Here is a 23,671-nt window from a genome sequence, read left to right as displayed (position 1 = left end):
CGGGCCCAGGCCGCCAGAGGGGCTGACAAGCGGAAACGACCTCCGTCTTCCTCTTGTGCTCATGGGACCAGTGCAACAGATACTGCAGACAGCAAAGTTCCTGCTGTGCCGGCTCATCAGGAAGACCAAACTGGGGCCGTGCGAAACACTCGCATTAACCATCATAGCAACGAGAAAGCTTCCAGAGCACCTCGGCGCAGATATGCTACACCCATGGCCGAGACGGCCACCGACAGTGTTCCTGCTCTCACGGCCGCTCATAGTTCTGCCGGTCCTTTTTTCTCTCAGGCTGCCACCGGATGTCCGCAGAATAAGGGTGGCCAAGATATGTTATTCAGAGGCTCCGAAAAAATAGAAACAGCATCAGCAACGAGGATAGATATCTCCAGGCTCAACAGAAGTGTGAACCAGGGTTCCACAAGCGTCGCCAGTTGCACTACTGGCGTGGAGCCTGGAGCTCGTTCAACTCCACCATATAGTCCAGGACTGCCTAGTCCCGCTGTCTTGCCACCTGGGGCTTCTGCGCTCCCGGCCAACGCTACTAAAACAAACGGGCTCCAACACAACACTTTCAGGCATGCCGAAGGTGTGCTGACCAATACACGACCCCGAGAAGGAACGCCATCACCCTGGATTGAAAATGCTACTGCAGAAGTTACTCTCCCTCAGTTGCAGATGCTCCGGCAGCAGTTACCCGAGATATGGCGTCAGGCAGTGCAGTTATTGCTACGCTTGAGCCAACAGAGTGAAGGAATCAAGGCAGAAAAAGATGAAGATGATAGAAAGAGCGAGGGCCGGAAAGAGCAGCGGCCAGACGCAGGGCCACAGCAGGTGATGTGCGACGACGGAGCGACGAAGAGTAACAGCGACATTCAAAACGCTAGGCAAGGAGAGGAGAGAGCTGTTGGTGGTGAAAGGTCCACTGGCGATGTTACCCCGAGAGGGAAGGCCACGGGGAAAGAGGAGAAGGGAAGACAGTTTCCTGAAGTTGAAGCGAGCGGTGGGAACCCAGATAGAGGATCTTCCGGAACTCCGCAAGGTCCTAGCAGGTTAGCAAGGCCGCTACGTGACTTGACACAACACAGTAGCATTAAAGGCCTTGAAGAGGGCAGTGAAACAGAGCGAGTGGCAAATGACAGGGTTGCGGTAGAGGGGCTGACCCCGCGTTACTCCCCCGTCCGGGGTGGTCAAACACTGTCTGAACAGCCAGCGGAGTGCTGCGACAGAAGAGGGAAACAGGAGAGGAAGATTGCACGGCAACATGGAAAAAGAGAAGAAATGACTAAAGTGGCGAAAGACCAGGAGAAACAGAACGGAGATGGTTCGAGTTGCGTTGCCCGAAGCAAGGGAAAAAGGAGAGGCAGCAGTTCTGAGGCTGGAAAAGAACCGCAAACGAGGACACCGACGTGTCGCAAAGAGGATAAAGATGACAAGTTCCTCGGTCAAAAGATCAGTGAAGATGGACGGAGAGAAGACCCTGACTCGCGGCAGTGCTGTAAAAGTTCACCAAAACACAGCCCTGCAACCAGACAGACAGAGAAACCTCTCCCCACGACTCCTTTACAAGAGCAGATTGGAGGGAGGAAAATGTTAGAAAAAAGAGTGTGTCCGGATGCCGAAGTGACCTTCGAAGACAAGCAGATTACAGTTCGTTCTGAAGCTACAAAAGGCCACCGACTCACGGACAGAAAAGAACGGGAAAGGAATCCTTCACCGGGGGGAAAAGAAAAGGAAAGTGGAAGTAGAGAGAGGCCGGTATGCGAGAAGAAGCGAAAACCAGAGAGTCTGAGCCACGTCGGTGAGACGGCCCGTTCGCCCCAGGGAACTCCACGGACAAAGACAACTGATCAGGCCAAGAAGAGAAAGCACTCACCTACGGCTTCTATAAGAAGGGGTGCCTCGGAAGATCAACGAATCCCTGGGCAAAGCAAACCAAAGCTTTCTGTTCCTTCAGAGGCAACTAGCGTCGCTAGATCTGATCTGGTTGCACCCCGTGAGGTCGGTCAAGATTCATGGAAGAAAAGTGTTTGCGCTTCCGAGTCATGTTTCTCTCCTCTGAACACGATCAGGGCGTCTCCACGCGGCAGGCCGCAGGAGCCGAAAGCAAGTGCGAGGGTGGGATCAACACGGGAAGGAAGTAACAGAAGTAGTCAAAGCACTCGGAGTGTTGTTGGTAAGAGTAGACACCGTGGCCACAAGACGCGTAGAACGCAAAGCAGAGACTCGCAACCTGAAACAATGAGCTGTCAGGCGGAGATCATCGTGAGAAGGGAAGGGAGATGCGAAGAGAGCATCGACAATACTCTGAGACGCCGAAGACGAGCTGATACCAACAAGGATGGTAGCTCTGGAAGACTTATGTGCCCCATCAATGAGACCAAGACAAACGTCCGGGGGGAGGAATCGAGCTTCAATGAAGACGTAAACAACAAAGAAGCCAGTGAAAAGGACAAGACTCTGGGGGCACAGACAACTGATATATGCGGAGACGAGGAGAGTCTCGGCGACAAGACGAGGGAGATGAAACGTAACGAAAGGACACCCAGAGTTTGTCACCGCAGGAAGCACAGCCCCTCCTCAAGCGGAGGGAGAGGGGCGGTGACGAATGACAGCGCTCCCGGCTTCTCGTCATCCAAAGCTACAGAAGACAGCAAGCCAGTCCATCGCGCCAAGGCTTCAAGTTCTCCAAGACCTATACCTAAAGGCCAGCAACACAGCGTTTGTCTCAGAACTGGAAAAGAATATGCTGATGAGGGGGTCAAAAGTCCTCAGCTCCCAGAAGCGGTGATGTCGGTGAAAAGGAGTAGGTGCGGAAACGGGAGGGATAACGTTGGCACTGTCGACCATTGCTCTAACTCCAAAGGTGCTACTAAAGGCCGTTCCACTCGGACATTGCAAGAGGGTGGGATGACATGTGACGATGACAGCAGCGCTGATAGTAGTAGAGACGGTAGTCAAGTGAGTGACAAAAATTGCAGGAGTCGAAGCAGTAGCAGCCGTAGTGACAGTAGAGGTGGAGGTGTGAGGGCGGAAGAGGAGCTAGGTCGGAGAGAGAAAAAAAGATTCAAAGGAAAAAGAGAGTTGCACAACAAGGAGACACGACACAGTACGGAGCAAGCGCTAAGTGAGAAGGCTAACCTCGGGGGGGGGGGACGGGGCGCAGATCATGGAAGCCAGCAGGTTCCAAGCCATCGCTCGGTGAAGGGTCCGGAAGGGAAAGGGAATACAAAGCAGAGGAGCGGCGAGCGGTCGAGTGGCGACAGGAATGGAGAAACGGATAAGAGCGATGATCGAAAAACTACAATACACGCCTCACTCCCTTCTCGCAACACATCCCCCCCCGGCTGGGCTGTCTCAAGGCAAGCGCAACAAAATTCAGAACCGGCAACTCGGTCGAGAGAAGCTCTTGGACTCATGGAGTATTCAGGTGACCAGGAGAGCAGTGAAAGTGCAAAGCAAAAGAAGAGCACACAGCATTCGAATGAACATGATAATAGGGAGACTAAGAGCGACACGAAAGATGTTAAAAGCCTGCCTCTTCGTGCCTTCATTCCTTCGTACTCTCCAGACTCCGACCACAAGTCTACACACCAAGAAAAGCGGACTCTGGACAAAGGCGAAGATCAAAGAAAATGCAAAGTAGCTCCATTTGTCTCCTCTCCTGCTGTTGTTAGCGCCGAGGCGGACCGGGGTTCTAAACCCCCTCGCCTGTCGCCGTGGGGACCTGGGCACACCAGGAGGTCTGAATTTGATAAAGGCGGGCAGCAGCTGAAGCCGGCGTTACCCTTGGAGGTCAAGTGCGATGAGCTTCCAAGCCTACGCGTACCTCGGCCTAACCCCCTACACTCGCCTTCCTTTCGTCGCACGGCCGTAGAGCCCCAGTGGGACAAAGCTACCGAACGTACTTGGGGCAACACTATACTCTCAATTGCCGAGAAGTGCAAGTCCCAGATCACTCAAGAAGAAGGCGGAGGCACAGTGCCGCTTCAACCAATAATAGGCTCCAGTATCACTTCACCTCCCCCAAAGGCGGATCTTTCCTGTGTTGCACCAAGGTCCTCGTTTGGAGTTCCCGGGCGCAAACGACATCTGCCAACAACTTCGGCGGAGTTGACTCTTTCTACGTCTAGGGAAGGCAGAGCTTTCTTCGAGGCATCCGGAAGACCACCAGAGTATCCTTGCTTACTGCTGAACTCGGGAACAGTGTCAGGTGCACCCCGATGGGAAGCGCGGCTAGTCCGGAGAAAAGTTCTTTCACGAGAATCGACCTTATTGGATTCTTGCGTACGTCGGCACGGTTTCTCGTCCTGGATGATGTCCAGATGCAGCACAAATTCAGGAGGGCTAGGAACTCTTGTAACAGCCGGAGACACCAGGTTGAGAAAGGCTGGTCCGATCGGTCCTAGTACCGACGATCTCAGGAAAGTGGTAACTGCTCATATGAATGGCCACCTACCAAGCCACCGCCAGACCACCCTCCCTAGGTCCTTCTGGCAAGGGCGGGATGACACATGTCCTTCGAAGAAAAGGGATATTAGAGATAAAAGAGCTGTTTTGTGCCACAATTACCGACTTCAAGGAAGCGAATGTACGCGCGTGCAGGGGACAAGGCAAAAGAGGCAACAGCTGCAGAGGAGAGATGGCAAAGGAAGAAAGCAGCAACTACAGCAACAGCGGAGTGATAGAGTGAGACAGGAAGATCTCCAAAGAACCCATGGAGCTGCCCAGTGTAAATTTCTGTTACCCCGCCGTTTTCCTCAGTCCTCCGTTCCGCACGTGTCCCGAGGGACAATCGCCGGAGTTCCCAGGCAGCCTGCTGACAGCAGGTCAGCACGCAGTTTCTTCCCGAGCACCGATAGTGGCCGGACTCATGCATCCCACAAAAGACAGAAGAGAAGGACGAAAGCGAGGAAAGAGAGAAATGAAAATTCGGAATGGCGGATCAGCTCATCGGGGTCAGAACAGAGAACCCCTTCTCGGCACCAACCTGAGCGACCAGACGGCCTCGGAGTAGACGCTATCAACTCTAAGGTCATCAAGAGTAATTACGTGAATCTTTCCGCTTTCCTCAATGACCGGAGATGGGGACTGCAGTCGGACGCGCTGAGCTTTCCCTCAACGGCTGGAAACCACTGCCACGCTGGCACACCGACTCCAGTCGTGTCAATGCAACCAAGAGTAGAACGAAACAATGACAGTAAAGGTAATTGTAGGCCTGGGACGACTGCCCAAGTTGACAAGAATGCGCTAAAACGCTCCCGATCTCCATCCTCCACGCCTTCTTGCGATTCTCTCCGTACAACGTGTTCATCGCTGTCACCTATCTTCTCGCCCGCTTCTCTTAATTTGTCTTCTCCATGCCCTTCTGATGCCGCTGCGCTCACATCCTCTCAGACGCTTGGTTCCGTTACATCCTCTGCCGAGCAATCGGAATGGTATTCAACAACAGTCGATGGGGCAGAGACATCGAGTTCAGTTCCTCCGCCCAGCCTTTCTTGGGCGCGAGGAGGGCAGACTGAGAAAGATCTCGCTAGTGTTCTGTCACAGGATCCCCCTCCCTCGGAGAAGCAGAATGGTTTAGGCATAAGCCAGACAACCTGCATAGAAGAGGTTCCTACATCTCCTTCAGGCAGCCCGCGAACCGAGAGGGGCATACATACTCAAGCCACTCAGCCCTTCAAAGGCTGACGTGACCGTGAACTGTTTTTTAGATCTGTTATTCAGGACTGAGTCAGCCCCTCTAAAAGATGCCTGACTGGCCCCCAACTGCTAAAGAATGTACCTTCTTCGTCCACACTTTCGCGAGACTGAGACGTCAAACCCATCAGATTTCACCCTACGGAAGAAACCTCATGGAGGGTCCGTCAGGTCGGACTTCGGCTGCAAGCAAACCGGATTCTCTGCAACACTTCCGCTTCCGACCCGTTTATCTCAGAATTCCTCGACCGAGGGATCTCGTTTTACTCTGCCCTTCAGGCGGGCTTCATTTTGTTGTGTGGCCTCTGTCGTCACCTCCGCAGGTTTTTATTGTACGGTCTTACCGTGTTCTTTTTCGGACCTTTGAGAAAAGTCCAGAAGAGCCTCGGCAGAAAAAATGCCTTTTTCTAACTCCGGAGAAGTTGGTCAGCGATGACTGGCAGCGGTCTCACGGCAGGTTGCTCCGAGGCTGAAAGGACACCCCCACGGGGCAGCTCCTACTTCACAGAAACAGCGAAAGTGTTTGCTTTTTCGTTCCAGGACAGCAACGCCCCGCATGGTTCTTTCTTTTTCTGGCTCTGCGTCACGTTGGCTCACCCGGTGTACCTCAGCTCACGCATGCCAGTAGTTGACACAGACACGAAGGTATTTTGTGAGGCAGTTCTAGTTGCGGTGACTCGCTACGGTCGGTGGCACAAAACGCCTGTGTTGCATAACAGTCTGCGTTCACTTGGGAGAACCCGCTCTCTCCTCCCTCCAAGACACCTCAGCAGCACACGCAACATACTGACACAAGACGCACCGTGTCCCGGAACTCCTGCATAGTGTCTAGGTGAGTCTTGCTGGGTATCTTATGAGAACAGGTCAGGTTAACAACTAAGAGAGACAGGCATCCTGTGAACAATCACAAGCGGTGTCTCTCGGTGATGTCTCGTCCTGCTTCGCCAGCGACTCACTGACAAGCGACCGTGTCATCTCCAGAAAACGATCATTCCTCCCCTTCACTGAGTGGTGCGTGTCGTTTCACACTCCATATGGCACGGGAGGCGCTGCGCTGTACGAAACGGGGCTGTGACTTTCATTCGCCGTCTGCTCAACGGTCGACAGGTTTCAGCCCCAGTCTCGATTCCAGCGGGTTGTCTGCGGATCGCACTCGCGTAGAAAACAATCGAATTTACAATGCCCGGAGTGAATGCTCGGCTTTCCGGGGTGTGGGTCGGCAGTTGAACGTATCACCTTGGGAGATGCTGAAGCTCAGCCCCTGGATTGATTTGTTGCGTTTCCCGCTCTCCAGTGCGACAACTGCACCGCATCTCAACTCGAGCTTGTGCTCTGCAAGTTCTCTGCTTGTCTGCCGCCACGCCACAACAGATCACTGAATCTATCTTGCGTGTTCTTCTCACTGGCACAAGGTGTCACATGACAAGACGCTCGGTGTACCCCAGTCCCGGTGGTCCCAACCTTCACAACTTGCAACGAGGCAGTCAATTCAAATTGTGCCATCCGAACCGATAAGAAAAAATGTGATCCTTTCCCAAACACAGTCACAGCTTCGCCGTTGAACTCGATGTCGCAGGGATGAGAAGCAACTAAGAATGAACACGGACGCGACAGCGCCAGTAGGTGTTGAGTTTCAGATAAAAATTCCCCGCTACGTCAATCTTGATGGAGCATGCAACTCTTTCTGCTAACGCAACAGTGCTGTGCAAAGGATGGCTCGGCACCTGTGACCGCGCTGATGTTTCGTGGACTCTTACTTAACCAGTCCTTTTCAAGAAGTGACCTAGCTCCAACCCCCCTGTTTCTCGTTGTATGTCAGTGGCGGTAGGGGAGGGTTCTCCAGACTCTTACAAGAAAGGGGGTGGCTATTATTCGGCTTTGTTGTTGACGCTGTGGTATTAAAAACGACCACGAGGAAGTTTATCAACAACTATCCAACAATCCACTTGTCTTTTTAGAAGAGGAGACGGTGCACCCATAACAAAGGCCTTCTCAACGAGGATAGAACGTGGGAGATACCACGACTACTCCGGACGAGGTGATTCTTCTCAACTTGCTCAGAAATTTCATGCTGCTTCAATTCACAAAAAGAAACCCCCTTGTTCACAGTCAAGGACCATTTTGAGCTAGACATATTCTATTCTCCAGTTACCTTTGCTCGAATCAGAAGATGCCCGACCTTTACATCTACGGGTGCGTAAAGTCCCATCTCCCCAGGGCGAAAGGCGAATCTGTATCAGAAAGATGCATGTACCTAACGTCGTCCTTTTCTTGTACATTTCTATGAGCATCTACGCTGTCTCTTCATCGCCATCGACTGCTAGTGCTGTCCGTGCACAACACGGCCATTGTTGATCACGGCTACTGTTGGTCTGCGGAGACGACACAAGACTGAAACTAGATTAATCTCTGAAGATACAACAGGGTGTACACTTGAAAAAGACAACTTCGTAACAAGAAGGCCTTCAAGAGTCGACCTCCTTTGAAAGTGTCTCCTCAACAAACAATCCCTACCTACAAAGTCAAGATGTCCATTGAGCCGCACTTTCACGGCTCTCTCTGTCTGTCTTGACGGCGAGATAACTTTTACAGACTCCCTCTTTTCATCTCATGATGACACATCACATCCTACTATTCAACCTTCCCCTACTTACTTAACCGACTACACATTCCTGTTTCTCTACTTTTCTCCCTTTCTTTCACACCCTCCCCCCTCTTCTTCACTTCTTCCATGCCAAGAGTATCTCGAAACCTCTCCACCACTCTCGTCACCTTCCCTCCACGTCTCTTCTTTTCTCCTCTCTATCTATATCTATATCTATTTCTCTATCCTCCATAGGTCTCTTTCTACCATGTTCTTTGATCGGCTGCCGCGTTTCTGATGCCTCTTAACTCAACCTGTTGCTGTTGGAATGAACTTCGCGCCGCAGGAGACACTTCCCAGGGGCCCCCTGTGGCTGTCACCCCCCCACCTCCTCCTAGACTTCCAACAGGTGTGAGTAAAGCAGGTTGTCCGACCATCATAGGCTGATTCCCCGTCCCACTCGCAGGAGCTGTCATGACACTATAAGACGACGATGATGGCCCTCCTAAAACAGGAGTGGAAGTCCCTCCCCCTCCTACAGCCACAAAAGGTCTTTGACCCCCTTGTGGCTGTTGGAGTAACACTGAAGAAGAAGGCGGGACAGTAGTGAAGCCCCCGCCTCCTTCACGAGTCATATCATTTCTTGTGGTTGAAGCGTTTATATTTGGATGTGCATAACCATTGGGGGCATGCACTATATTGTGGTGATTAGCATTAGCTGTTGGTATTATTCCTCCCCCTGTTGCGTTGAGAGCAACACTTGCACTTCCGCCGTGATTTGATCCATAGTAATAGGCACCTCCCCCTGGTACTCCTCCTACTCCGTTAACTAGACCTTGTTGAGCAGGGTGATAAGCATGAGTATTGTTAAGACTGCTGCTATGAGGAGACACCATCATCCCTGTACTATGATAGGGAAGAGGAGTGCTAGTCGTAGGCGCATGGCTTGGATTCACGACATGTTTCTGACTACTCATGACACGATTCCCCCCTATATCTCCATTAGCACTATAATGGGGGCCTCCTACAGAAGACAAAGAGACATTCCTATTCCCTCCAGATACACCTGAAACATCTGTCCCTCCTCCCCCTTGTTGCATATGAGGAACAGCTGCATTCCCCCCACGGGGCCCTCTAACTCCTCCCCCTGTAGGATGACTCATAGACATTTTCATACTTCCTCCTGGGACTGTAGACTGCTGTCCATCCTTTGTCCCTGGTCCCCCTTGGTATACAGGGGAGCTTCCTAATACAGGAAGAACAGGAGGTGATAGTGATGTATAGGAGACACCTGTATAGAGCCCTTGTTGTTGAGACGTTGGATTTCCTACTGAGACACCCACGCCCCCCCCCACGTCAGAAGGTTTCTTCCTGCCTATTCTGCTCTCTCCTCCTTGTCTTTCCTCATCCTCAGAATCGAGTAGAAGCAAAGGTTCTTCCTTTTGTGTTCTCGTGGCCCCTTCGGTGCCGCTATGACCCTCGTGCTTTTCAAGAGATGCCTTGCTTACATTCTTCGCTGGGACTTCTACGCCACGTGCACTCAAGCCACCTCCTTGGAGAACACCCCCATTCAACGTAGGTGGTAAGAGCACCTGTCCCGTGCGTTCTGCATAGATCTCACCTAAGGGTCTTCTTGGAGAATCGTCTCTATGATGGCGACCCCCATGTGGAAGCCCTCCTCTCCCTCTCTGCTGAGAATGTGAAGAGATAGAATTCCCACTATGACTACTACCCTTCGCATGCATTGCCTGCTGTTGATAGTGATGGTGCGACTTCCCCCAGCTTGGACTTTGCGATAAGAGAGAAGGATGAAGAAGATAATCTCCCCCTCTTTCTCCTCCTTCCGATGCTGTTGTCATAGATACACCATGAAGGGCTTCAGTCCGTCGCATCGAAGTCTGAGAAGAGTAATTGCCCCCTGCAACTTCTTCTTCCCTCCCAACTCCTGTCGGTGGTTTTTTCCAGCTCCATCCTTCTCTATTGTAAGCCTGACTACTACCACTACTACTACTATGTGAGTCTCTTCCCCCTGTAGTGTATGGATAGAATGGCGATGGTGGACCTGTCACTTCTCTTAAGGAGGACGACGAGGAGGAGGAGGAAGAAGAGGAAGGTTGAGGAGGCTGTTGATTGAAGAGACGTGAGGCATGTCTACCTAAGGAAACTAACTGAGAAGCTGCGTAGACACCTACAGGATTCGAATGAATGATATGATCGCGTAGCCATCCTTTAGGCTTCCGACGAAGAAAGACGAGACCACCGACACAGAAGGCATGAATTAGAGCGGCGGTATAGGCTGCAAAACACGCGGTTCTCTTTGTAGCATGTGGAAGTGGAAAGGCATCTAAGGAGAACATGAATAAGGTCCCAAGAAAGGAAAGAAAGAGAGCGCCAGATGCAAAGATAATTAGAAGAGAGAGATAAAGAAGACCCAAGGAAGATGAAGAAGAAGAAATTTTGGATGAAGATGACGGACGAGTAGAAGAATTCATGGTTGGAGACAAGAGAGAAAGAAGAGAAAGAAAGAGAGAACGAGGGAAGAAGGTGAGAGAAGAAGATGAGAAAAGGGCAAAGAAGAGAAAGATGGGGGAAAACGAAGAGAAGAGACACGATGAAAGTTCTTTTACTGGTTCATCTAGACCGTGATATAGTCTGAGAAGATATCTTCTATCTCTCTGTCGAAGAGTTGACAACGTATAGGCATATCAAGATCGTAGAAAGGATTCTTCAAGACATAATCAGAATAAGCTTCATAAACCCTCCGTAGTAATGAATCCACGGTAACTGTAGATACAGTCAATTCAGTTACTAAAACAAACTTCAAGCCTGTAAGAAAAAAAAAAAATGATAGGAGGAGACACCACAACACATCAAATGACGTCCATCTTCTTGAATATCTCCTTCTTCTCTGCCCTCCCTCCCCTCTCTGCGGATCTCCTCTGCTTTGAAGACATATATATATATATATATGTATACATATATATATATGTATACATATATATATATATGTATACAACAACCAGGTTCTTAGCGTTGTACAGACAGCGACTCTAGTGTATGTACACCACCCTACCAACCACCCACCCACTGAGACCTTCTTTCGCTTCATACATGAAGATATTATCTACATAAGTGCATGTATATATATATATCCTAAACCCTAATTGATAGAAGAAAGATAGACAGACAGACTGAAGACATCGAAATAGATTAACGGCGGATAGAGCCATTGATAGCTATAAGTATAAACAGAGAAAACAGTATGCCATAAGATCGATCGAGAGGACAGAATAGACACCCGCACAGACTAGAAATAGATAGGCAATTACAGATAAAGATATATGGGTAAATAAAGATACATAGATAGATAGATAGATAGATAGAATAGATGGATAATAGATAGGGCTGATGACACATCCCATAGATAGACACCGTACAGATACATCCATCGAGAGATGAGTGAAGTCAACATGCTGATATATACATAGATAGATAGAGAGAGATGTAGATCTATAGATGGATAGGGAGCGATCCACATACCAGTAAGAGTTTCTAGACACTGGAGCTTGAAGTTCTCTGCCTCAATGAAATTGATGCCACGTGGCTGTAGGAATCCAAAGGATGGACCGCTACTGCTGTTGTTTGTGCGATCCGGAGAAGAAGAAGAAGATAGAGCAGGAATCGGAGGAGACGCGACAGGAGACAGCTGAGCAGCTATAGCGCTCAACCCGTGAAAGGTTGAAGCGAGCCTGATAGAGTCATTCGCTGACAGTTGCACGGCTGCTGTGAAATTCTACGGGCACGTCAAGAAGAAAGAAAAAAGACTTAGACTACTTCTACTCTCAAACTACAGCCTATCGGAAAAAAGAAGGCCGCAAGCATGAGTAACAACAGGTCGATGAAAATGCATATATACATATATATATACATATATATATATATATATGTATGATGTTCTCGACAATCTATACATATGGCGAAGATACTACATGGTATGGAGGTCGATAATAGGGTGTATAATACTGAGGCATGCAGTAGACATGCACAGAGAAATGTGTATGCAGCTAGGCATAATGTATCGACCCATCTGCTGACTGGGGCGACAGATGAAAATTCCGTCGTATACGTCGATGTTCTGTAGATCTCCTGTATGATGTGACTGTAAGAAGAAATATGCACATACGTAGATATGCATGCAGACATACTCATATACACGTATACAGACATACCGAGTACACACACTCCTTTCTACCTATTATCCAGTCTAGGCAGTTCAGTTCAGGCATATATACATAAACTCATATATTTACGTAAATATACATAGGTACGCGCACGAGTACACATAGCTATCTATCTATATACATACATACATACAAAAGGCTATCATCGAGGCTGGCACTAGTGTTCTTCCTCTCCCCCTGAGTCAAGTAAAAGAATACTCTACACTCATGGTATCACATATATACAGATATGAATACGTAAAGTACACCATATATATAAATGTATATTATGGACAGGTTTTCTTCACCTACATGCATGCATAGACAAGGGGGGGGTGCGTACATTCTCATTCACAAGAAAATCGATGAAATAACGAACCTCCACCCCCCACTGAGGAGTTGAAAGATTCGATTACAAAACGAGGAATACAACAGCATGGCTGAGTGTTCAACAACACTAGTAAGGAAGGACAAACAACTGACAGCTCAGTGAGAGAAAAGAAGAAAAGTGAAGAAGTCCACTCAACTCCATAGATGTGAAGTGTCCCCAAGAAGAATCTGACGCAAAGTCATTGCATGCACCTTCCGTCTAATACAAGAACCTCAACGCCCAATCAACGGAGAAAAAAGACACAGGAACAACGCCTCCTCTCTCTCTCTCTCTATATATAGCATACACACATGTATATATATATATGTATATATCTTTACAGATGTGTATGTATGTGAGATATCGGTATACATGGAGGTTTTTTGACGTACGCGCTGGTAGACAAGGCTGCCGTGTTTGTTGTTGATGAAAAGCGAAAACATCTTCTCTGGAAAAGAAGCTGCGAGGCGTCAAAAGTTAAAGAGACATTTCTGTAGATCTAGGAAAGTTAGAAGGGACTGACGAGAAAACGAAGAAAAAGAGCTGAAAAAAGAAAGATCTTCCTTCTTCTCCTCAAAGAACAGTTGAGAAGTCCGCTAGGAGAGAGAGAGAAAACTATGGGCGGCGAAGAAGTCAGAAGAAAGCGGAATTCTAAGCGTTAGAGAGACGAACAACATCCCTAGGATAAAGATTTTGAGACAAACATCTTCTTTTAGAAGCGTGGATGAAAAGTAAAGAAGCGAAAGCATATGAAGTCCACACGCCCTAGATGTACATCTAAGAAAGGTGTGAAGAAGAGAATTGTGAAGATAACTGGAGAACAATACAGAAGAATGAAAGACACGACAGGAATGCGGAAGAATCGCATGTGACGGCTATCATCGGTAGACTGCGGGAGTAGTGAGAACGTCACTTTCAAAGAGCCATGATATCGACGGGGAAAAGAAGATGTAAACCCGTCCTGCCGAGGCGTGCTTGAGACATAGAAAAAGCCAGGTGAAGGGGGATGAGAAGAAGAGACTTGAGGAGGAAGAAACGAAAAAGCAAATGAAGATCCTTTGACGTTTGAAGGAGGGAGAGGATGATGGAGGACAGTCAGGCAAGGGTGAAGTGAATGAACGGAATATAGAGAAAGGATTGCTGCGGGGGGGAGGTAAGAAACGCAAATTTCTGTTTAGAAGAATGAAGGTGCTGATGGCTGAGAGGAGATCTGGAGTTGAGAAGAGAGAAGAATGACAATGAGAAATGAGCAAGAAGAATTGCAAAACACGAGGAACAGGGACGGAGCGCGCGGTGTCACAAAGCCATGATTGACACCGCAGGAAACAAGAAGAGGAAAACGAACAAGACGCCACAAGCAAGCAGAGCAGAGAAAATCTGTTTTCTTTCGAGATAACAAGAGGACAGAAGAAAAAGACGGAAGAAGAACGGCCCTTGGTACCAATCGTATCGTGGGACACCCGACTCGAAGTCTCTCAAAAAATCAAAAAAACAGGGCAGGGACCATCACCATGAAAGAATCCTTTACGCGTTGTTTCAGTCTGATAGAAGGATGACACAGAAAGAAAAGAAACTCGACAGAAAAGAACCGACTCTTGGGAACAGAAACGAGTTGTCCGATCTGTTTTCACGGGTTTGAAAAGCCTCCCCAATGTAGAAGATGACGATTCTCAGCTTGGGCTTGAGCCGCTCTAGCTGCTTCTGAAAAAGTGAAGCTTCAGTTACAAAGGCTGTCTTGTCGTACCAGGAAAAAGACTTTCTCTCGAAAAGAATGTCTTCGATCCTTGCTGTTCCCGCCTAAGCCTCATATGCAGGTTCGTCAAACAGAAGAAACATCTGGCGATGGCGCATGCCATGTGGAAGATTCAGGTGAAGACAAAAGGGTAACGCCACAGACGTGTATTAGTATTGTTGGCACGGATGTGGAGCAAGAAGAGAAGATTAGCAGAGAATAGATTTCAAAACAACAGATGGAGAAAGAAAGTAAAAGAAAGGCATGACAAAACGAGTCCCCCGAAAAAATGCGAAGCTCTTTCCTCGCTTTTTGTCTTGCGCCGGTTGTCATGAAGAAGAGAGAAGCCTTTCGTCTAAAAGAGAAAAGTTGCTGGGGGCTAACATTAAGTCTACGAACACTAGTGACAACAGTCACCTCTCTCTCTCTTCGTTGCCTCTGTCGCAAACACCGACCAGAAACTTCCCTCCTCCCCCTACGATCTCTCCTAGGCCACTGTCCCGCCGCTCGCTCTTGCCGCTCATGCCATTCGAGTACTTTTTTATCCCGTCGTCTCTCCTCTCTTTGGCGGGCGAAACATCCGAGGAGGGGAGAGGAAGTCACAAAAGAACGGTCAGCATATTTCCCGCAGTCTCCATGGTAGAAGTCTCACAAAGCACGCGCCTTCAGAATACAGCGTAATTGTGGAAAACTGCTGCCTGATGCATATCTTTCCTCCACAAAGAACGAAGACGAAAACTGTACATGGCCATCACGGCAGATTTTGTGGGGCTTAGTTGTGGAGTGTTTATCGATTTCATTCGTGTAGCCCCCTCTCGCCTATATCACCCTCACCCGCTAATAGGTAGCCTTCAGGCCGCTTCAGCAGCCAGGTCCCTGGTTATCCTTTCTTCGGATCTCCCGAGAAGACTTTTCTCTCCTTGTAGAGAGAAGGTGGGCTGGCTGGGCAATTGCCGTTTTGGCAAGAAGAGAAAGAAGTGCATGATCGTTACCCGTGCTTGCTGCTGAGTGAATGCGTAGGCGGGGGCACCGTCGTGGAGCAAAAGAGAAAGCCTGACAAAACGCAGACCTTTTCCCCGATCTCAGGAGAAGTTTACCTACTAGGAAACACTTGAAAGACACCTCTGCTGCATGTTTCACTGGTCTTTTGGGGGGAATCTTGGTTCTCTGGCTGCCTCGGTACTCCTGTCAGTCATGGGCCGGCCGTTTTAATCAGAACGCGATCACGGGCAACTCAGCGTAGCGTTGACGGCGACGAAAAAGCGTCTGAGGACGCCAAAATAGTTAAGAGAGAGAGTTGACCGACGAGAGGATTGCTGCTGGTGCGTGAATACAAAAGGCGAGCAACAGTGTAGAGAAATATAAATCTCGATGCCTTCCGTTGCGGTCGATCTTAGTTCGCTCCGAAGTTCGAGAACACCGGGCGGGACAAACAGTTTTTTACTTTTAAGCCAGTCGCTGACTTCCCTGCTTAGAAAGAGTTAGTTTGACGAAGGGGAACAATGAGATCTTCGGCAAACAAGAGCGATCATCGAGGAAGGTTGCGACACTGGTAGTATATGGAGAGGCTTCACAAGCTTGAAAGAAACCGTGTGTGTGGGGGGGGTGTCAACAACGCGCATTCTGGTAAGCTTCGATCTTCCTCTCTCTCTTGAGGGGCGATGAAAAGACGTCACAGCCCTCCCTTTCAAGACCTCGGTACAGAATCTTATCATACACGATAGACACGCAAAAGATCATCGTACATCACACTGACGCAAGGACAGCCCTACTCTGATGATGTGGCTCTTTAAAGCTTTCCATGGCACGTGAGTGATCGACACCCGGACCAGGTCTCCCGCAAGTGAAAATTGAGATCTTTACACACAGTGCCCTATGTCAGCAATCTGTCATATCACTCCCGTACTACAAAACCTACCATCTTGCATTTGAAGGAGCAAAGGAGCCTAGGCTGCGTGTGGTGTGACTGCTCGAACTCCTATATCACATCAGCCGCGCTTATTCTCCTCTTTCCTCTTTTGTCCTGCCTTTCTTCCCCCTTCAAAGCAGACATAGAACAAGAGAGTCAGAGGGCAAAACCGTTCCACTATCGTCCGTTTGGACGATTCGCATCATGAAGATCCGCATAGTTCTCTCAAATTTCGGAGACAAGAGGAATTTCACTTTGTAGTTGTCCTTCGCCAGTCTGCGGAAGTCTTACAAACTCTTCTTCTTTACCAGACAGCCAAGGGTGAGAGAAAGGAGGAACAAAAGAGGGATACACAAAGGCCCTAAACTTAGCTGGGGTGAGCTGGGTGTCCTAAGAGGAAGAAAAAGCAGCATGAGTGTGGTTCGTGCAAGACCAGACAAGCGACTACAATAAAAGAAAGCTGTCCTCCTCATGGCCGTTTCTTGAGTAGACAACTAGCATGAAATCTTTTCTTTCTTCTTCATCTTTTCAAGAAAACGAAACTCTCCGACTTTCTCTCCTGAGAAGGACAAACACAGAAAAGGTCCAACTCTGACTACACACGCACGACAACGGTGGAAGTGAGAGGTGGTTCAACTCCTATGCCTTCTCAAAAAAATAAAAGAGAAAGATGGAGTAACGCTGAAAGGTTGTTTGCAATGGGCTTAGATGAGAAAGAGGAGTGTGATTCCCCTGCTTTGCCAAGTGACAAAGAATCTCTCTCCCTCTCCATTCAAGGAGAAAAATCCGAGACCTGGCCCACCTTTCTCAACTCCCGACAAAGAAACGCAACGCACATAATAGAGATGTATGGCTCCCTTTCCTTTCTTGTACGAGAAGTGCTAAAGGAGTAAACTAAATCCACAAGAGACTGGAAAGATAAGTGAGAACACAGCCGTTTCCGTCAATCTAGAGAACAGCTAGACTACCAGGAGTCAGTCTCGCATTCATCTCGATGATCCATCCATCCATCCATCACGAATCCACACCACCCTCCTCGACAGCACAGCTTGTTTCTTGACGTGAGGTTTCTTTTCTTATCAACCGATTTGATTCCTTCGAATGTTCTTCCCCCTTTCACAGACTCACAAAGAGACCGACCCTTGAGCCAAATGCTTATCTTTCGTTTCTCTCGAGATATCTTCGTTTGCTAGAGCGGTTCGTGGAAGACTTCCAAAAATCCTGAGGCGACAGACAGGTCCTGCTTGCTACTGCTGGCATCTCTCTCTACTCTCTCAGCACGCTCTTCATGAGGAAGACGAGGGAAGATTTACAAGGAAAGATAGACAAGAAGGACATCAGTATCAGCAGTTAAAAGAGTCATGAATTAGTTGAGAGATAGTTGAATTGAATGAAGAAGGTATATATGCGGTCAAGAAAGAGCTTCTTTTCTTCTTTCAAGTCATCCTAGCAGTGTAGTCACCGTCGGAAAACTTCTTTTCTATCTATCGTCCATATCCCTTTTTTCATGTCTCTTTCTCTCTTCATTAGCTTCAAACTTCCTCTTCTTTTCGCGATTCTCTCTTACTTTCCCAAGATAGAAGGCGTGTGTTCTCTTTATCTTCTTTCCTGTCTCATGTCTCCGCCTCCCTTCAAACACATCATTCCACGGTTAGACCTGGATGAAACATCTCAAGTTAAAGCTCTTGAGTGAGAATTTAGCTCTATCTTTCTCTTTGTTCTCCTTTCTTTCTTCTCATTAAAGATTTGGAGATGGCGCCTCTTTCCCTTTCTCTTAGAAAAAGTCATCGAGCTCTTCCTCTTCTCTGAGGTGAAGCCGAGCGCTAAGAGATTCAAGTAATCAGCCTTATCGTTCTTTCTTCTTCTTCTTTTTCAACCATTGTCTTTTCCTCTTCCTATGGTATCCGAATCTTTTCGTTTATCCCCTTCTCCGTATCACGACCTTCTTGTTTTTCTTTTGCTTCATTTTCTCCCTCTTGTTCGTATCATCTGATGGGCTTTCATGCCATTCTCTTCTCTGTTCTTCTTTTTCCCTTCCATGCGTTCTAAGAAAGAGATTGTAAGTGGCGTCTGAGTAGTCTCATACTCATTCTCTTCTCTATCTTGACGTGTGCTTCGCTCGTTTCTCTTCTTTCATGCGAGGGTTGTCTTTCTATCTTCCTGTCGACTCACAAAGTCGGACAAGCACCCACACCCATCTTCACTTTCCTTCCTTCTGTTAACTTCCTTCTTCCTCTTCTTCTTTATGCTTGTCATTTCCTCGCCTGTCTTTTCATCTTTCTCTCTCTCTCTCCCTTTCTTGGGTCTCTCGTCTCTATTGAGCTTGGTCTCTCTCTCTCTCTTCATTCTAGTGACCTCTATCTACAACACATCAGATCGTAGAAAAATTCTTCCTCTCTTTTGTTCCTAACTCGTCTCTTCTCTTCGCTGCCTCTTCTTCTCTACTTCAAGAAAAGGTGTTTTCTCACTAGGACAGAAGTCGGTCGGTCCACATCTCTTCAGGATGCATGCGGAGCAGCAAGAGCAGGAGTCTAGAGAAATCTTTCACCTAGGCTTTTTCACTTCTCGCCCAGTTTCGGATGCGAATCTTCCTAGCTGCACTCATCGTATCCTTGGCTCGGAGAATCTTTGCCTTCCTTCTTATTCTCCTCCGTGTCCTTCTCATATAGACATACTCATCTTCTTTCTTCTTTTTTCTTCTTCATAGGTTTGTCATATAGACAGACATGTATGTATATGCATCGAGGTGCGTCTATTCTCTCAGCACAACCTACTGAAGCTTCTCTAGTGCAGTCTTAGAGATCTCGCAAGAGAAGGTTCATCTTCTTTCTTCTTTTCTCCTCTCTTCGTCTTCTCCTTTGAACGCATGCACTATACACATAAGGAAGAAAGAGAAGAGATAAAGAAAGTCCTCTAAACAAACACATCCTCGTGACTTGATCAAAGGCTACTTTGGGTAGAGGAGAGCGAGGAAGAAGAAGAGGAAGGAAGAAAGAAGAATACCAAGGACGGAGAAGAAAGAAGGAGAGTCTGTCTTTATCTTCTTTCTATTCTATCTCCTCTTCTTTTTCAGTTCTTTCGGGTTCCTCGCTTTTCCTTTCATTCTCTCTTAGGATATACATATGTGTCTCTATTGGCTCATCTTTTCTCGGGTGTATATACAGTGGACTACTCTCCAAAGATATAAGATTCACTAAATCTCTTCTTTCTTTCTTTCTTCTTTGGTTGAGTCTTTTCTTTCCGCAATTTCTTCTCTCTCCTTCTTTCTTCCTCTCCCTCGATTTCTAGACAGAAGACAGGACTGCCATGTCACCTGTCTAGATGACTCCATGACTCTCCTTCTCTTTTTCCAAAGCGCTTTTCTCTTCTCTTCTCTTTTCTCGCAGTCAAAACAATCCTGAGAGAATCTATGGTCTTCCAAACAAAGCAGCAGCCCTTCTCTTCTCCTTGTCTCTATCTCTCAAAAGAACCTCCCTCTTGCTCGTCTTCTTCTCTTCCTGTCTCTTCTCATCTCTCTCCTCCCTCCTGACGACTCGTCCCTCTCTAACGTGGCTCTGCAAATACAAGAGTAGAAGCGATAGAGAGGAGGAAGGAGAAATCTCTCTTTTTCTCTTTCTAAGCGAAAGGCTAAACATGCCTAGTCTTCTTTCTCTTTCACATACGCGCCAACATTCTCTTCCTTTTTCATCCTCTCTTTAAGAGGTTGAGAGCTCTGCTCTCTCTGAAAGTGACTGCCTTCTTCGCCCTTCTAATTTCTTTTTTCTTCTTCTTTTTTCTCTCCTATGGCTCCTGCATATCGCTCGAGTGAAACACTTCAAGAAGAGAGGTTTTCTTCCTCTTCTTCTTCTTTTTCTCGAGGTCTAAGTAAAGAAGAAGAGAAACGCCTTAGAAAGAAATCTTCCTCTTCTTCTTCTTCTCGTTCATCTTCTCTTCTAGCGTTTCTTACAAATCGCCTCTTATGGAGACCTTCTTCAGGGCCTCTGGCTTTGAACTGTCGTCGTCATCCGCACTATATTAAAATCTTGAAAGATGGGCTATCCGCCCTATACACCGCACGAGGAGACTATACAGATGTCGGGGTATATACAGCCATTCACCTCTCTCCTGTCTTCAGTCTATCTTTTGTCGACATCTATTCATCGATCTTTCTTTCGATCTCTGTCTGTCTATCTATCTATCCATCCATTTTCTTATGTGTCTTTCGTCTATGTATCTAGAAAGAGAGAAGAAGAAAAGTGAACAAGGAAAGGCTCTTCGCGATTCTTTCTCTTCCTGTCCTCTTCTCGCCTAGACTCCTCTTATCTTCTATCTACCCCGACGAAGGCAGATGGCGTCTCTACTCCTGGCGTTTCTTTCGTTTCTTCTTCAACTTCCTTTCCTTCCTCTTTCTCTTCTTCTGCTTTTCTGATCTGTGCATGCGTTTTACAGTTTGTATGGATGATGGTAGCTATCATTCTTCTTCTTCTTCTTTCTAGATTTTCCTTCCCTTTTGTCTATCTTTCTTCCTTACACCACTAGATTCCTCATCCACATACATCCTCATGCGCATTTTCTTCTTTTCTCTATCTATCTATCTATTTCTAATCTATCCATCTATGTTTAAGCTATCTATCTATGTTTAATCAGTCTATCCATCTTTAATCTATCTATCTATTGATCTATCTTCAACCTATCTATCTATCTTTAATCTATATGTCAGTCTGTAATCTATCTATCTATCTATCTTAAATGGAATTATCTATCGTTAATTAATCTATCTTGTCTCTCTATCTTCATGTGTGCTAATTCAGTACTGCTCTGAAGAAGATCTTTGTACGAGGTGTCTTATCTTATCCTGTTTCTACATGCCATACTTTTGACCTGTCTCTTCCTTTCTTCTTCTTCTTCTTTCCTTTCTTCTTTTCTTTTTATTTTTTCTATCATCCTTCCTTCCTTTATCTCTTATCTTTGTCTGTCTTTTGTCTCTCTTGCTGTGCGTGTAGGTAGTTCAAGCGGATCGGCCTGTAGCCTCTAATTGCGCCTTATACTACTTCGAGGTAGAGATTTTGAACTGCTCCTCTTCTCCTCGTATATGCGTCGGCTTAACACCGAAGTCCGCATGCTTAACGAAACAGCCAGGAATCGAACCCAAGTCAGTTCCTACCATCACCCTACTCACTCTCCTCTTCGCCATCTCTCCTTCTTCTTCTTCTTCTTGCCTCCTCTTCTCCTTTTCTTCTTCTTCTTCTTTATGTGCTTCTTCTTCTTCTTCCTTGTTTTCTTTCACCCTGGTATCTGTTCCGTACTTCAACTTTCTTTTCTTTCTTTCCCTTTCAGGCGAGACTTTTCAGTCGCATATGGAGCATTTCTTCTCTCGCTGTCGTATAAGATGAATGTGCTTTCTCTCCTCTGTCTTTTGGAGATATGATTCAAACACATTGATTTCTCGGGAGTTTTGGCGCTTCAAGAGAAACGTCATACAACACAAGGGGAGCTCTCATACACCTCTACCTGGATTAACATATATATCTGTAGATATGTGCCGATATATATATATAGAGAGAGAGAGAGAGAGAAAGAGAGAGAAAGAGGGAAAGAGAGAGAGAGAGAAAGAGAGAGGGTGTGATGTGCAGAGAGGTTGATTAGGGAGCTCTTGGTTTGTCGTTGTTCCCTCTGTAGATACACCTCGCTCTGAGTGAAGAGAGGCTTCTTTCTGCTCATATCTCTCTCTATGTCTGTAGACATTTCTTCTTTTCTTTCTTCTTCTTCTTTCGTTAAGGGCAAACTTTCCATCACGACAGCCTATCTCTTCGTGAAATACTTGAGAAAACGGTGTAGATCAAAAGACAGAGAGTTAGTTAGTTGTATGATAAGAGAATAGAAGAAGTTCGTGTGCGTGTCGAATAGTGTAGAAATCCAGTATTTTTGTGAATGAATGAATGAAGCTTTCCTTCTTCTTCTTTTTCGATTTGGATGGCAATATGTCTGTCTCATTTGGTTTATCTCATCTCTTTTCTTCTTTCTTTCTTTCTTTCTTTCTTCTCAACCTCCTATTTCTCTGAAGAATTCCCTGGGTAGATAAAGTAAAGAGTGAGGAAAAATCTCTTCTGTAGACTTTTCTCTTTCTGTGGAGTCTTCGCTTCTCTCTATCGGCGTGTGTGTTCGACATAAGATACTCTCCAGTCCTTTCTCTCTCTCTTTATCTCCGCGTGCATGTATCTGTCTATCTATGTATCTCCAATCTATCTATCTATCCATCTATTTCTTGAATCTATTTATCTCTCTCTCTGTGTTTCTTTTTCTCTGCATGTGTATCTCTTGCCTTCCTTCTGTGTACATACATGCACATCCATACATACCTACATGTATCTCTCTCTATATCCCCTCGTACATACACATATATCCGCGTAGGTATATACATTCATCTTCTCATTCTTTGTGCTAGTTTAGCCCTCCATCTTTCTCCGTCCTTCTCTCGTAATACCTCTCTCTTCTACGCCTACATCGTAGCTGTCTGTATGTTCACCCATCATCTCTATCACGCCATGTATATACATACAGAATCGCTTTCTCTCTATCTCTTTCTCTTCAGAGAGTCTTCTCTATCTCTCTTCTGTTGGCTCGGTTTCTCTTCATCTTTCCTCTTGTCTTTACTTTAATAGACTCTCGTTCAGAAGACGGGAGAGACCTCTTTGCATCGCGCGCAGCTTCTCTCTCTCTCTATCTCTCTCTTCTTTCTCCGTCTCTATCTTTTTTCTCTCTTGCGATGTGTGTCGCTTCTTCTTCTTCTTTAGTTCGATAGGCTATCGTTCAGAGGATGGGAGAAAGTTGTCTGCGTTAAGCGGGAATTCTTCTTCGTCTCTTGTTTCACGAGGAGGAGGAGGCTCCGCAGCAGGGGAAGTCTTTGCGTCTTCGTATGGCTGTAAAGATGTCATAGGGTGTGGCGTGCATCACTTATCGAGAAACCTCTTCTTCACAAAGAATGGAGTGTTCGTAGGAATTGCAGGAAAACTCGATACTCAGATTGAATATTATCCTAGTGTCGGCATGCATGCAACAGATGAAAAAGTTCGATTCAACTTTACTGGGCCTTTCGTCTTTGATCTCCCCAAACTCCTGCAGGTAAAAAATACATTAAGCCTCTCTCTACACACCGCCCCAAATGGACATCTGCGTGGGG

The 23,671-nt window shown here is 47.0% G+C and overlaps 2 protein-coding genes across 2 annotated transcripts; one reads left to right on the top strand and one right to left on the bottom strand.

Annotated features, from left to right (window-relative positions):
* Positions 1 to 6,978: 6,978 nt before the first annotated feature.
* Positions 6,979 to 15,120, bottom strand: CSUI_003600 (uncharacterized protein). The gene is made up of 3 exons (XM_068063796.1): positions 13,264 to 15,120; positions 11,822 to 12,074; positions 6,979 to 11,107 (listed from the first exon to the last, which is right to left on the bottom strand). Exon 3 carries the CDS (start codon positions 10,771 to 10,773, stop codon positions 8,545 to 8,547), a length of 2,229 nt encoding a protein of 742 aa, XP_067924222.1. The 5' UTR covers positions 10,774 to 11,107; positions 11,822 to 12,074; positions 13,264 to 15,120; the 3' UTR covers positions 6,979 to 8,544.
* Positions 15,121 to 17,610: 2,490 nt separating this feature from the next.
* On the top strand, positions 17,611 to 23,613 carry CSUI_003599 (spry domain-containing protein; the record flags this gene model as incomplete). Its single annotated transcript, XM_068063795.1, has 3 exons — positions 17,611 to 20,591; positions 21,495 to 21,643; positions 23,286 to 23,613. Coding segments are annotated over exons 1-3 (774 nt in total), but the record flags the coding sequence as incomplete, so codon positions are not given.
* Positions 23,614 to 23,671: the final 58 nt, after the last annotated feature.

The sequence above is a fragment of the Cystoisospora suis genome, assembly GCF_002600585.1.
Source record: "Cystoisospora suis strain Wien I chromosome Unknown contig_1632, whole genome shotgun sequence".
NCBI lineage: Eukaryota > Apicomplexa > Conoidasida > Eucoccidiorida > Sarcocystidae > Cystoisospora > Cystoisospora suis.
This window is presented reverse-complemented; position numbering and strand designations above follow the sequence as displayed.